This window comes from Larimichthys crocea, chromosome XIII, assembly GCF_000972845.2.
Source record: "Larimichthys crocea isolate SSNF chromosome XIII, L_crocea_2.0, whole genome shotgun sequence".
Lineage (NCBI taxonomy): Eukaryota > Metazoa > Chordata > Actinopteri > Sciaenidae > Larimichthys > Larimichthys crocea.
In genome coordinates, this window is record NC_040023.1 from 13,762,294 (window position 1) to 13,776,291 (window position 13,998).

The 13,998-nt window shown below is 39.9% G+C and overlaps 1 protein-coding gene across 2 annotated transcripts in view; it reads right to left on the reverse strand.

Annotated features, from left to right (window-relative positions):
- Positions 1-423: 423 nt before the first annotated feature.
- adcy3a (adenylate cyclase 3a) overlaps positions 424-13,998 on the reverse strand; it is a 47,587-nt gene continuing 34,012 nt past the window's right edge. Inside the window, exons 13-21 of one of the 2 annotated variants that reach the window (XM_019262723.2) lie at positions 8,876-8,992; positions 8,435-8,709; positions 8,187-8,268; positions 7,895-8,053; positions 7,530-7,676; positions 7,304-7,417; positions 6,965-7,088; positions 5,916-6,040; positions 424-4,455 (exon numbers count right to left, since the gene is read on the reverse strand). In XM_019262723.2, the coding sequence (XP_019118268.1) occupies positions 4,276-4,455; positions 5,916-6,040; positions 6,965-7,088; positions 7,304-7,417; positions 7,530-7,676; positions 7,895-8,053; positions 8,187-8,268; positions 8,435-8,709; positions 8,876-8,992 (1,323 nt within the window). In that variant the 3' untranslated portion in view covers positions 424-4,275. Of the gene's footprint in view, positions 4,456-5,915; positions 6,041-6,964; positions 7,092-7,303; positions 7,418-7,529; positions 7,677-7,894; positions 8,054-8,186; positions 8,269-8,434; positions 8,710-8,875; positions 8,993-13,998 lie in introns of both variants that reach the window. The other variant, XM_019262722.2, reaches the window with a different exon arrangement.

Sequence of the window (13,998 nt, forward strand, 5' to 3'; positions counted from 1 at the left end):
TCCAATCCTTTATGGTCCTGTTCAACTGTCTCACTGGACCTGGACCTTACAGTGTTGGAGCTGCAGGTATTCATTCATACACAGACTTAAAACTAGAAAGGTCGAAAGCTGTGAAGAGCATTCTGGACCCTTCTGATAAATTGTTATGAATTCAATGAAAACGTATTCATACCAAAACAATGTTTTGTTTGATATGACTACATTTCTTACATTCATTACTTATCTTGTGTTTGTTTATGTTTATTGCATTGCAGATTTCTATCTGATATCTCTATAATGAATTCTTGTAGTATTGCTTCATATTCTTGTAGGGTTATATATTATGTCTGTGTATAGACTGATGAGTTGCTGACAGTTGAGAGCTAACAAGTTCTTCTGGAAGCAGTGTGCCGTAGTTGTGCAGTAATCATGACACTGACACGCTTCTTTGTTAGATTTTTTTTTAATCAATTTACATAATGATGACAAACAACTAAAATGAAAGAGGGCACACTGACTGAAAAATAAATGTTCAACTTAAAAACCAAGATAGGGATCAACTGCTCAGAACAGGCTAAGTAGACCTACAGTATGTCTAATTCAAACCACAAAACTGAGAGGACGAATCAAAGTCAAATTCAAAAACGCTATATGGTAACAGCAACTAGAACCACGCGACTGAATCATTTCATTGCCTCTTGATGCCATCAGCTGGCAGTGCTGGCATGGGCTCTCCAGATGGCATTTTAGTGTTCTTGTGTTGGTACTTCGCTCAAAAAAATCTGTTGTGACCAAAACCTGGAATCATGACACATTATTCAAAGTGCTATCTTGTTCCCAAGCCTGAGATTCTTTTACAATACAAATCAGGAAACAGCCATGGTCCATGTTTTGGCTTTTACATCGAAAACCATTCCTTTATCATTGGCACTTCACATCTGTGTAAGAAAAACAATGTCCCTGTCATCTCCAATAAATAAATCTGACCAATAAAAACAGTCTGAACTCTATGTACATTGAGGACACAGCCCTCTATCCCTTTCTTTAAATAGAACAAAACACATACTTTATTATATAAAAAATATGAATTAAAGGGGAAGGAGTGATTGAACCCTTCCTTAAGAGAGAAGAGTGTCAGGTTTGTAGAAGAAGAAACTATTGTATGGGCTGAAATATGTGCCACCAGAAACTGAATTTGAATCATATTTGAATTTGAATTGCTTATAAATAATTGCATTTAAAAACTGAATTTGAATCACATAATTTGAATTTGTATTGTTCAATTTGAATCACTGGGACGGATTGGGTGAACCTGCCTAATCTACCTACCTAGTTTTTATAAGTTTAGGCAGATCCGCCCAATCCGTCCCCAGACAGCTAAATAGCTCCAGAAGCATGGGAATCTTTATGGACTACAGAACAAAGGAAACCAAATAGAATTTTTACATTTTGAGAACTGAATGTTCAGTTCCACACTAATAAATTCAATTTCAAATTACAATTCAGATTCATATTTTCAATGCAATGATTCAAATTGAACAATACAAATTCAAATTATGTGATTAAAATTCTGTTTTTTAATGCAATTATTCAAGTAAAGTGATTCAAATTCAATTATAAATGATTCAAATTCAGTTTCTGGTGGCACATATTTCAGCCCATACTATTGCACTTTCATCCCATCCTACAGAGACACTAATGGGCTTTACAATCAGCAGAGGAAAGAGCAGTGGCTTCCTGCTAGGTGTATGTGCTCATTCTCAGTTTCTGCTGTCATGTCAAAGCATTGTACATCCAAAAGAAACATTTAAGGGAGTAGTGTCAGAGGTTCCCCAAGAGGCAATCAAATTTGGTGGTCACAAGTAAATGACTAAAAGAAGCACAGTGATGGGCTTCAATCCCTGCTTGTGAGCAGGCTGGCTAGTCTGACCCTGTTCACTATTCCACTATACCATGTTTGACAGTGTACTTATTGATTTTGGTGTCAAGCCTCTAAACTTTACTTCCACCATGGCTAAAGGGACAAGGATGAGTCAGGTGGAGGTCAGACCGGCTGAAGCTGTGGGGGGACACGTCCTCTTAAACAGTACAACAGACTGTGTGCGTCCACATAGCCACATGGGATTTCTGCCTGCACCCATATGTTTTTTGACCACAGATGCTAACAAATTAGTATATGCAGAACCCTGTGTATACACATCTGTGTCCTTATTGAATAATGCAGCCATTTCCATGACCAAGCAAGTGGAGAATAGACTTCAGGCCAGAATTCACCAGAAAGTGACACCCCATTTCCACCTTGTATTAACATAAGTTCTGTTCTGGATACCTTATCTGGATCAGTGAGAGCACACCGTGTAAATGCACAAATGATCTACATCTGGAGGTGGTCGGGCTCACATTGTGATCACATCTTAGCCAGGTTTAAGTAACGTCTGTATAGTAAAAAGCTACAGGTAGTATCCAACATGTCTTCCGAGTTTAAAAATGGATTACAGCACCATCAAAAACAAACTGTAAACTTGCTACACAAAGTTGGCTGACTTGTCTACCTTGTCCAGATACAGATCACGTTATTAGCAGGTGGAAGTGGGGTTTATCCAAATCTAATGCAAACAACAACTAGAAAAGCTGCAATAAGTTCAACATTATCATATATCATTTTCTCTATTTTAAATTCTTCTTTTTCCACACCACCATGCAGTTAAAGGGAGATTCCAGTTTATTTTTCCAACCTTGTAACCACCAAGGTTTCACAGTGACATCACTTAAACACAAGTAGTCAGACATTCATATAGGTTAGACAGAAACAAACATGTAAATCTGATTATTTAAGCTCCCTCATGCGGAGAGTAACCTCAGACTAACCTGTTGGTTTCAGCTACAAAAATAAAACCCAAGTTATAATAAACTGGAATGATCCTTTCATAGCAGTGTGAAATCTTCCCTGTCTATAGAGGGCCATGAAATCCTTCAACTAAATCAAAACATTGTGATCGCAGCTGTGATAGGCACTTCCATCAATCCACAATCACTGTGAAAAATGTTTCTGCCATGTGTGCTTGTGGACATTGTCACCTGTCTCTCTCCTGAAGCACACGGCACACGTCTGTTATCTTTCATGTTCAGATAGCTCTGAGGCACAGAAAGGTCCATAAGCCAGCGGTGTAGTGTGCTGCCCAAATTCGAGGAGCAGAGAGGAGAACACGGCGCCTCCCGGGTCAGAATCGAGAAGAAGGAATACTTTGACTGTGGAAAAATACACTACGAGTAATGCACACAGCAGCAGGTAGGACATCAGTCTGTGTCACTTCTCATTTGTCCATTTCTAAATCTAAATCCTCTTCCTCAGCAGAGTCGATCAGACTCATGTACATGGAAGTATTGTGTAAATGAGGTCCAGAATTGTGTGTGTGTGTGTGTGTGTGGACAATATTTTCTTTTTTTATCTGAGAGTCATCAATTGTTGTATACTGTTGTGAGTCAAATCTGTTTTGCACATGACACTGAATACAACATGGACTGTTCTGATAGCTCAGTGGTTCTGGAGATCTTTATTGTCTCTCTCCTCATTTCCTGTCTTCATACTATCTGCTGTCAAATAAAGATTTGGGACACTTTTAAATTGATCATGTTTTGTGCAAAATGTTTTTATGGCATTGTTTATAGGGCCACAAAATACACCACAAGGAAGCTGCTAAAACAGATTTTTCATATTATATTTTGAGTGAGCTGCAGCAGAGGCTGAAGGTCTGACAGCATTGAGAGACTGTCATAGTGGCTGAGACTGTTGGAGGAGCCGGCTCAGACCACTTTTGTTTTGTCACAGTGAAGAAATTCTACAGCTTACTCCACACTTCAGTCACTACATTTACATGATGGTTGGGGCAGAATATTGTGGGGCACCTTGACAAATAAAACCAAAACTATCTGCATGATAACATGCTGAGACTATGTGGATTTTGTTTGTTTTTTAAGGGGGGGATATTAATAGACTATTTAATCACATTCAAGTCACTATCACCCAACACGTGGGTTATGTTTTGATCCAGTTCATCTGTTTGTTTGTCAGTTACCAGGATATCTCAGGCTTGATTTACATTATACAAGTAATCTATCTGCACAAAGTGTGGCCATCACTCCCTGAGGTGACACTTGACACTTTACCTCGATTTTGCCTTTATATAGTCTGATCATCCATCACACACTTGATGTGATTGCTATGCAGTGTGTGTGTGTCTGTGTGTCTGTGTGTGTGTGTGTGTGTGTGTGTGTGTGTGTGTGTGTGTGTTTTCCTTAGCTGTCCACCACCTGGTGTGGCAGAGTGACAGAGGAGCCGTTGATAAATGAGCCTTGTTTGTCTCTTCCCTTCAGAAAATATGTGAGCAGTTCCCCTTTCCCCTTCACAAAGATGGGCCCCCTCCTCACAAAGCGGAAGCCGTACTCCTTCAGGATGTTGTAGCAGTCCTCCACCACCTGGGGGCAACACACGCACAAACACACATACACAATATACACAAGGCTTTCAGAAAACCCCCCGAAACTAACTGATGCAGCTCTATGGAGACCTGCAATGAATCTATGCTACATTATTATTCAATGTTTAAATTAGAAAGCCATAGAGTTACAATATGCTGTGGAGTCAGTATGTCAGTATCATCCTTTGTGGATACCTGCTGTAGCTTTGCCCAACGAGAAATGTCTGTTCTAAAACTTTTTGTATTGCCTTACTATGGATGATTTCTAAAAACTGGGAACAGTGGTGAATCGAAATCACCAACAACTCATCCTGGAACTCACAAACGAACATCTAAGGAACTGCAGGCCTTGTTTGCCTCAGTGAATGTCGTGTTCATGATTCCACCAGAGAGACTGGGCAAAGATGGCATCCATGGGAAAGTGGCAAGGTGAACATCATTGCTGACCAAGAGAAACAGAAAGGGAAAAAATCCCGTAAAACATCCAGGGATCATGGAAGGCATGGGCAGTGTCACCTCAGAGCATGAAGGTTCCTGGTTTGAACCTCAGCTGGGGCCTTTCTGTGTGGAGTTTGCCAGTTCTCTCCGTGTCCGTGTGAGTTCACGCCAAGTACTCCGGCTTCCTCCCAGTCCAAAGACATGAACCTAACAGGTTAATTGGTGACTCTAAATTGTCTGTAGGTGTGAATGTGAGTGTGAATAGTTTTGTCTCTATGTGTCCTGTGATAAGCTGGTGATTTGTCCAGGGTATACCCCGCATCTCACCCAAAGTCAGCTGGGATAGGCTCCAGCCCATGTGACCCTAATGAGGAGAAGTGGTTACAGATAATGGATGGGTGGAGTCCTGTTACATAGTGATGTAAACCAACACCATACCAACATCATAGCAGTGGTGTATAAATATTCTGGTGGGACTGAACACCAGAATAAAAAATTCTGCTCTCTACAAGACCTTCTAAGGGGGGGGAAGTCTGGCCTTCAGTCCATGATCTGAAGTCTGACTCAGTTTGGTTTTGCAGCAAGACAATGATGTGTCTTTTAAGTCCTGTCAACTCCTGTCTGGATAAACTACATGGAGGTTTTGGAATGGGCCGGAACAATTAATTGTGACAAAACACAGAGCTGTGAGAAAGTATTTGAACACTTCCTAGTTTCTTCAACGAGTAGAAACAAAGTTGGATATTCTGCCCACTGTAGTTACAGACACATACGAATATATCTTAAATTTCCTCTTGATCATGTTTCAAGATTTTAGACAAAAAAAAAATGAAATGAAATGTATCACAGGAGTGAGGTGAACACTTGTGTAAGTTATTATACAAAGAGAATGTCCCTTCAAGAACACATTCTGCCTGAAACTAACTTAAAACAAACCTAAAATAAATCGATTTGTTGCAAACCTTTGAACCCTCTCTCAACAGTATGAATTTTGAGCTGCAGTAAAGCCCAACGTTATACCTGGATGTTTCCCATCACTCCTGTGGACTCCATGCGACTGGCCACGTTCACAGTGTTGCCCCAGATGTCGTAGTGGGGTTTTCGGGCACCGATCACTCCTGCTAACACTCCACCCTTATTCAGACCTGCAAGAGAGTGTTGACACATGTGACATGTAAGATCAAGACTGTTCAGATTGTACTTATGAGAACCTGGCTCATCATTTATCCCACCTGATCCCAAACCTTAGTCTCATATCAGTTAATGGAACACATTTAGCAGTTTTACAGCTGAATGTTACAGCTGAGATGTAGGGAGGCAGTTACATCACATGGGCGGCTGTAAATTGGAGGTAGAGCAGGTCGTCCACTAATCAGATGATTGGCGGTTTGATCCCCGGCTCCTCCAGTCTGCATCTTGAAGTGTCCTTGGGCAAGATACTGAACCCCAAATTGCTCCTGAAGGCTGTGCCATCGGTGTGTGAATGTGTATGAATGGTTAGCTCCTCAAACTGATGAGCAGTTGGCACCTTGCATGGCAGCTAATACCATCAGTGTGTGAATGGGTGAATGAGATATGTAGTGTAAAAGAGCTGTGAGTTATCGGAAGACTAGAAAGGAGATATATAAGTACAGTCCATTTATCATTTACATCGGTAGCCATAGTTTAATCACAAAGTCCAGGAGAATGAGCAACTCCAGCCTAACAGACATTGATTTTGATGTTTTATAGTTTTTACTGTGTACTTCATATCACAGCAACATCAGATGATATGAATATCAATGAGTGGAACCCTGAAACATGCACACAACAACACTGTTTAGATGCACATTGTTTTCAAGGGTATGCACCACATTGCCCTTTGCTGATAATGCAACTCAGGCAGTCACTGTGATGGATTCTAAAAGTCCAGTTGGAGTCAGCTACTTGAGTTTCAATAAGGGAAGGCTCCTTTGGGTTTATTTGATGCATGCGATTTTACATATGACAAAATGGATCACTTCCTGTGTCTAACCACACTGACAGCAGGAAGTTAATCACACACAGAGAAGTGTGTGAAGAAGACATACCAATGCGGAGCATGAAGTTGTTGAATGACTGGTAGTTGATGTTCATGAGTGTGACCTTCATGGCCAGAGCAAAGTCTGCCAGGTCTGCCAGGTGCTGCCAGCGCTCTCTGTCAGACTGCTCCTCCTTCTGTCAGACAGACAGACAGACAGACAGACAGACAGACAGACAGACAGAACAGCTCCATCAGCAAAAACAGCCACCAACCACATGCCGATGTCTATGATTATTATTATTATTATTATGTAAATTCAGCAACTTATTTGATTATGGGTTTATAACATTTTCATGTTAGTTCAACAAGTTAGAGACACACAGTGAAGTCACATGACCATGCCGACCTTCATGTAGGTGTAGCCATTGCTGACGTCTGGGGTGACACCTGATGCTGCCATGTAGGTGCTGCCGATGGTCTTGATCTTTGTGATGCAGCGGAACTGAGGTTCATCTAGCAGCTGCCAGGGACACAGGCCAAAGGTTAGCTTTACAAATACTCAGCAGATGTTCTGGCTCATGTTGACCCATACTCAAACACAGAGAGGAACAAGAGTGAGGAAGGCAGTTTACACTGTCAAAGTCTGAGATGATCTCATTGAGGAAGCGTAAGCATTCGATCCCTCCATTATTGATGCTCTCCTCTGTGTAGAAGTCAGAGAAGTTGGGGATTGAGGCAAACATGACTCCAATCTCATCGTAGGACTGGCTGTAAAGTTCCTGGAACAGATCAACAAGATGGAGAGACATCAGACATCAGAAATATTAACATGATTTTAAAGGATACAACTGTGACAAACAAACAAGCTGGGTTTCCTAAGAACTCACAGGAAAGAACATCCTGACTATTGTAGCAGTGTAACAGAAAAGTGAAGTCGCACACAGATTGAAGTCAGGGCTGACCTGCTCTGGTCTGTCTGTGGATGTGAGGGTCTTACCTCGTCCCTTTTCTTGGAACCCAGGAAGTGTCGGGCAACATGTTCGGGCAGCATGTTGGTCACCAGTGCTTCATTCCAGCGTCTCATCTCATAAACTTTCTCCTTCTGTTCATGGACCTCAATCTTCCACAGGAACAGGGTGCGGGCCAGCTTCTCCACCTACGCACGACAAAAGGGTGGAATGTTAGCATTTGACCAATACATGGACTTAAGTCTATCAGAAGAGCATTAACTTTTGTAAATACTAAAGAGAAAATATAAAATACAATACATACACAATACATGAACTTACATGTCGGGAGAAATAATAGAAGCTGACCATCATAATGAAGATCATAATTGTCATTGTGAACTTGGAGGGCACCAGGTATGACCTGCAAAGAACAATATTGATACTAGTGTTTGAATGCTGCAGTTAAAGTACTGAACACATGACAACATGAAATTAAGAGCCAAATACTTGAGCTTGACTGTAGGCTTTTATTTATTCCTACACAGGGTTTGGGCGTGAAGGTACTACAGGATGTGGAATGACCTCACCTGTAGTCCTGGAACCGGGCCATGTCGTAGCTGTCAAATATGTCCCTCCAGCTGTAGATGTTAACAATGCCGGTGGCCACGGTGATGAGCAGCATCAGTGTCAGCTTGACCATGTGACTGACCTGAACCAGCATGGTGGTTGCCATCAGTGCCAGCACAGCAATGTAGCTGTAATATTTGGGGTTGTCCCAGCAACCAGGGCCAGACCCTGGTCTGGAGGAGGAGGGAGCAGCTGTGGGGCTGCCTGAGTCTGGGACTCGAGGCAGACAACTCAGCTAGACAATGGAGCAACACAAAGTCATGAGGGAAGATTTATCATCAAACTGCATCAACACTCAGCTGTCCTTCAGCAGCAACATCCATAACTTACATTATTTTATGTCTCAGTTTCTTTTTCAGCACACAGGTAGTTCTCTGAGTGAGACAAAAATACAAACTCACCATATCCATGATGTCCGCCATGGTGAGGATGAAAATGGCTGCCATGGCCCAGGTATTACGAGCCCAGCGGGTGTGGTCGATCCAAGTGGAGAAAGACACCAGCTTCTTGGGAAAGACCTAACACAAACACCAACAGCACATTACTTATAGTAGTCCAGTACAGCCCATCAATCAAACCATTTCATTCTAAAGCCCCCAAACATTTTATCAAATTCAAATACACATACTGAAACCTTTCTGATTGGCTGAGAAGGTAGATATAGTTTTCAAGTCAAAAGGTTCTGATTCAAAACTGATATGATGTAAAGAGCTGATCATTTCTCTAGAGAAGCATCATCACTCTCATCATCACTCATTGATCTTTTTTGAGTGAGGACAGATAAATCATTGATACTAATTTGACTAACTAACTAACTAACTAACTAACTAACTAACTAACTAGCTCGTTCATGTGAAACAGACAAAAACTTAAAAGTTAGTTTGCTGTCATGAGATTGACTCAGGAGAACTGATTCTGTTAAAGCATTCATATTACATTTTGTTTTATTCATTGGTGAAAACATTTCATCATTGTTGATTTGATTTAGTGGTTGTTTGATTCTCATTGTTAAGAAAATTGGGTTTTTTTGCACGATGTTACATTATTTTTCAAGTCAGATGTTTTTGGAAATAACAGCATCAAACATATGCATGTATATCCAAACATATACTGTATGTGATATTAAAGTTAAGTGTCTTCTTAAGCATTCACAAAATGAAAATACATGTTCATGGTCAAGAGTACCAGCACAAAGGCAAAGCAATGTTCTGCTGTGGATGGTAGACTATTAGAACTATTTCAGCCACCTAAAAAAATTCTCAAAGCCACCAGACTCCTTTGACAAAAACATAATTTTACCAAAATATTTTCACAACACGGGACTCACACAGGAGGCGTTACAGCAGCGTGACGGCTGCGCCGCGGTTTAGCTGCGTCCTTTGCCCGGCGTCAACTCACACCGGACGCGTGTCAGCCGCGTTACGGCAGCGGAGCGAGCCAGCCGTATTCACGCGAGATCACGCGAGAATCCTGGACGTACGCGATAAACTGAAAACAACAACAAACAGCTGACTGCTTCTCCGACGTGGAGGAGATTATAAAAAGCATCTGTTGTGTCATAAATGATTGTGTGTTGTTCCACTTCAACAATCAGTCTCTCATCGTTCATACTGAGACCCTTTGATCGATCTTTGATCACCTGGTTACAGTGGCCCTGAAGTGCAAAACACAACAGCAAATTCAAAAACACAATAGCAAATCAAATAACACAACAGCAACTTCAAAAATACAATAGCAAATCAAATAACACAATATAATATCGAATAACACAAAAGCAAATCGAATAACACATTAGCAAATTCAAAACGGAAAGGGTAGGTACCCTCAGGTGACATGAATCGTCGCTGATTGGACTGGTGGTCCTCTGAACAGGAAAGACATGGCTTACATGTTTTCAAAATATGAGCGCTGTTAGTGACAACGTACGCGCTGCTATTAAAGCATATTTTGATGCACGACATGGATACGTGTTACTACGGAAGTGCATTGCATTCACTGGATAAAGAAATTAGACACTATCTCGTAATTACGAGAAAAGATCTCATAAAGATATTGGCACTTCCGGGATCAATAACCTTAAGTGAAACGTTTTTAAAACACAAAACACACATATTTTAGTAAGACAGACAACGAGCCACAACCTAATGTTCATCAAAACGAGCTACAACGGAGCCACACCAACAACATTAGTGTTTACTAGGACTTTTTATAATTTCTGGGAATTTCTATTAGGAATATTAATCAATAACTTGTACTGCAGTAACGCTATCTACACTTCAAAATCTAGTGCCCGACTACATCGGTTTGTACGGTAAAGCGTACAAACCGGTGCCTCGGAAACTCAGAAATCAAATAATAACCTCTTTTCTAAGATACATATGCAGATTTAGAAAAGTCATTAAATAAACAAATCAAATTGTTTTCTGACAACTTCACCTGATTCTTCTTCTACATGTTCCCAGCTCCTTCTGGGGTGATTTTCAAGTTCTTTCACTGCACCTGCACCTTGTACGGTAAAGCGTCACTGTGAAGACGCTTTACTGTACAAACTGATGTAGTCGGGCACTAGAAGTAGGTAGCTGGGGACATGTTGAACAAGAATTGTCAGAAAAAATTAGATTTGTTTATTTAATGACTTTTCTAAATCTGCATATCTTAGAAAAGAGATTATTATTTGATTTCGGAGTTTCCGAGGTGCACTTTAAGGCATCATGAAGCACTCACACGCTTTACCGTACAAACCGATGTAGTCGGGCACTAGATTTTAAAGTGTAGATAGCATTACTGCAGTACTGTATCATATTGAAGTTACTGATTAATATTCCTAATAAAAATTCCCAGAAATTATAAATAGTCCTAGTAAACACTAATGTTGTTGGTGTGGCTCCGAGGATGGCTTGTTGTGATGAACGTTAGGTTGTAGCTTGTTGTCTGTCTTACTACAATTGAAAATATGCGTGTTTTGTGTTTTAACAACGTTTCGCTTAAGAGTTATTGATCCCGGAAGTGCCAATATCTTTCTAACTTTACCGAAGTGCAGTGGCCAATAAGGCACCTTTCCTTATCGCGTAATTACAAGATCTTTTCTCGTAATTACGAGATAAAGTGTCAAAAAAATTTTAATCCAGTGAATATCATGCGTTTCCGTAGTAACACGTATCCATGTCGTGCATCAAAATATGCTTTAATAACAGCGTGTACGTTGTCACTAACAGCGCTCATATTTTGAAAACATGTAAGCCATGTCTTTCCGGTTCAGAGGACCACCAGTCCAATCAGCGACGATTCATGTCGCCTGTGGGTACCTACCCTTTCCGTTTTGAATTTGCTAATGTGTTATTTGATTTGCTATTGTGTTATTTGATTTGCTATTGTGTTTTTGAATTTGCTGTTGTGTTGTTTGATTTGCTATTGTGTTTTTGAATTTGCTATTGTGTTATTTGATTTGCTATTGTGTTTTTGAATTTGCTGTTGTGTTATTCGATTTGCTGTTGTGTTATTCGATTTGATGTTGTGTTATTTAATTTGCTATTGTGTTTTGCACTTCAGGGCCACCGTACCTGGTGCCACCGGTCATGACGTAACGTTGATGTGAAGTTATAAAAAGCTGCATGAACTGCGTATTGTGTTTTATTTTGAAAGGGGGCGGAAGTTTATTATGTTGATTCTGTGTCCGATTTCCTGTCTGGTGCGCAGTGCTCTGTTGAAATTTACGAGGTTTAGCAGCGGCTCGCGTCAAAAATAGAAATGCTACGGAATGCCGCTTCTGGGACGTACGCCTCCGGTGTGAGTGGCCCTTACAAATGTTTAATTTTGCTACAAATGTTTAATTCCTCTGTACATATTTAAATTTAGATTTATCTCAGGTCAATTTTAATGTATGGTTACTGTGTTATAGGTCAATTCTTCTTTTTTTAAATTACTTTTTATTCGCTTTTTTCTTAATAACATACACATATGTGCCAATTGGGCACAAAAACATACAACAAAACATAAACATAACAGGACGAGGGGAGGATTGTACATTATGTAAAACAGCAGAGTCAAAATACAAGTAAATAGACACCTTCATTCAAATTCAAATGTGTCTATTTACTTCTTGCATGTCTGTGTAAGCACATTATACACAAAAATATAAGGATGCTGCTCAAAAATAGGGGAAAGATTAAAAATTAAATCTTGATGGAGGGTTTGACCTTGTCTTTGCGGTCTATATGAAATCAGATCTTATAGTTAACACATAGCTGAGCCATTTTGACCAGTTCTCTTCAAAAATATCAGTTTGGTTTCTTAGTTTAAATGTAATTCTCTCCATAACATATATATTGTAAATTACATAAATCCACTCGTTTATTGTTGGTTTGTCTTTCTTAAGCCATTTTCTGGTCAGAGCGTTTTTACACCCCACTAACAACACTCTCAACAGGTATTTGTCCCGCTTTGCATATTCAAGTCCATCTAGATCACGTAAGTACATGACTTTGAAGTTTAGAAACATTTTCCTTTTAAAAACTGTCTCCAGGACCACAAGAATCTCTCTCCAAAATGGAGCCACAGAGGGACAGCCCCAAAAGTCTGCAGGCAGTCTGATCGGAATAGTTGGTCTTTGGTATGAACGAAAGAATCGAGTCATGTTTTTCCAACTGAATTCCCTCTGCTTCCCATCTTTCCTTAATTTTATTTTCCTTAATTTGGAAAGAGAAGTATGATCTCTTTTAAGATTTTGAAGAGCTGAATATAGTTTGGATATTATCTTTTTGAGCATGGCATTATTGTAAGCCCTCTTAAAAATGTTAAGAATTTCATCCCTCCCTGAAGTAAAATCCTTTAGGAATTTCTTGCTCATAAAATCCCTGATTTGTAAATGTCTAAAGTGATCTTGCTTTTGGAGACCAAATTTTTCTTTTATGTCATGGAAATTCAAAACTTTATCCTGATCTAAGAGTGTGCAGTTTACTGTAAGTCCATTTTCTGTCCAACTTTTGAACCTTGTGTCATACATGCTCGGTATGAAATCTGAATCGTATGAAAACCATTTAAACATTTCAGTTCCTCTCCTCAGTTGATATAAAACCATTTAAACATTTCAGTTCCTCTCCTCAGTTGATATTTTTTTGTTATTTCACCCCATGCTTTCAAAGAGCCAATTATCCATGGGTTGTTGGGGTCAGGGAGGTGACTAAATAATGAGGGATCTCCAACTAAATGATTAATTGGTAGTCTCTTTCCCATTGCCACTTCTATTTCTTTCCATTTCGATCTATAATTTGGAGTACACATCCCACTAACAGCCGAATTTGAGACGCTCTATAATCATTTCTCAAACAGGGGAGGGCTAGTCCACCTTTCTCCTTTGGTAATTGTAAAGTTTTATATTTTATTTTTGGCTTCTTCCCTGCCCATATAAATCTGGAAAGAATTTTGTCCCATTCTCGAAAATACAATTCTGGTTTCTCAATTGGTACTGAGTGAAATAGATATAAAAGTCTTGGTAGAATGTTCGTTTTAACAGAATCTATATGAG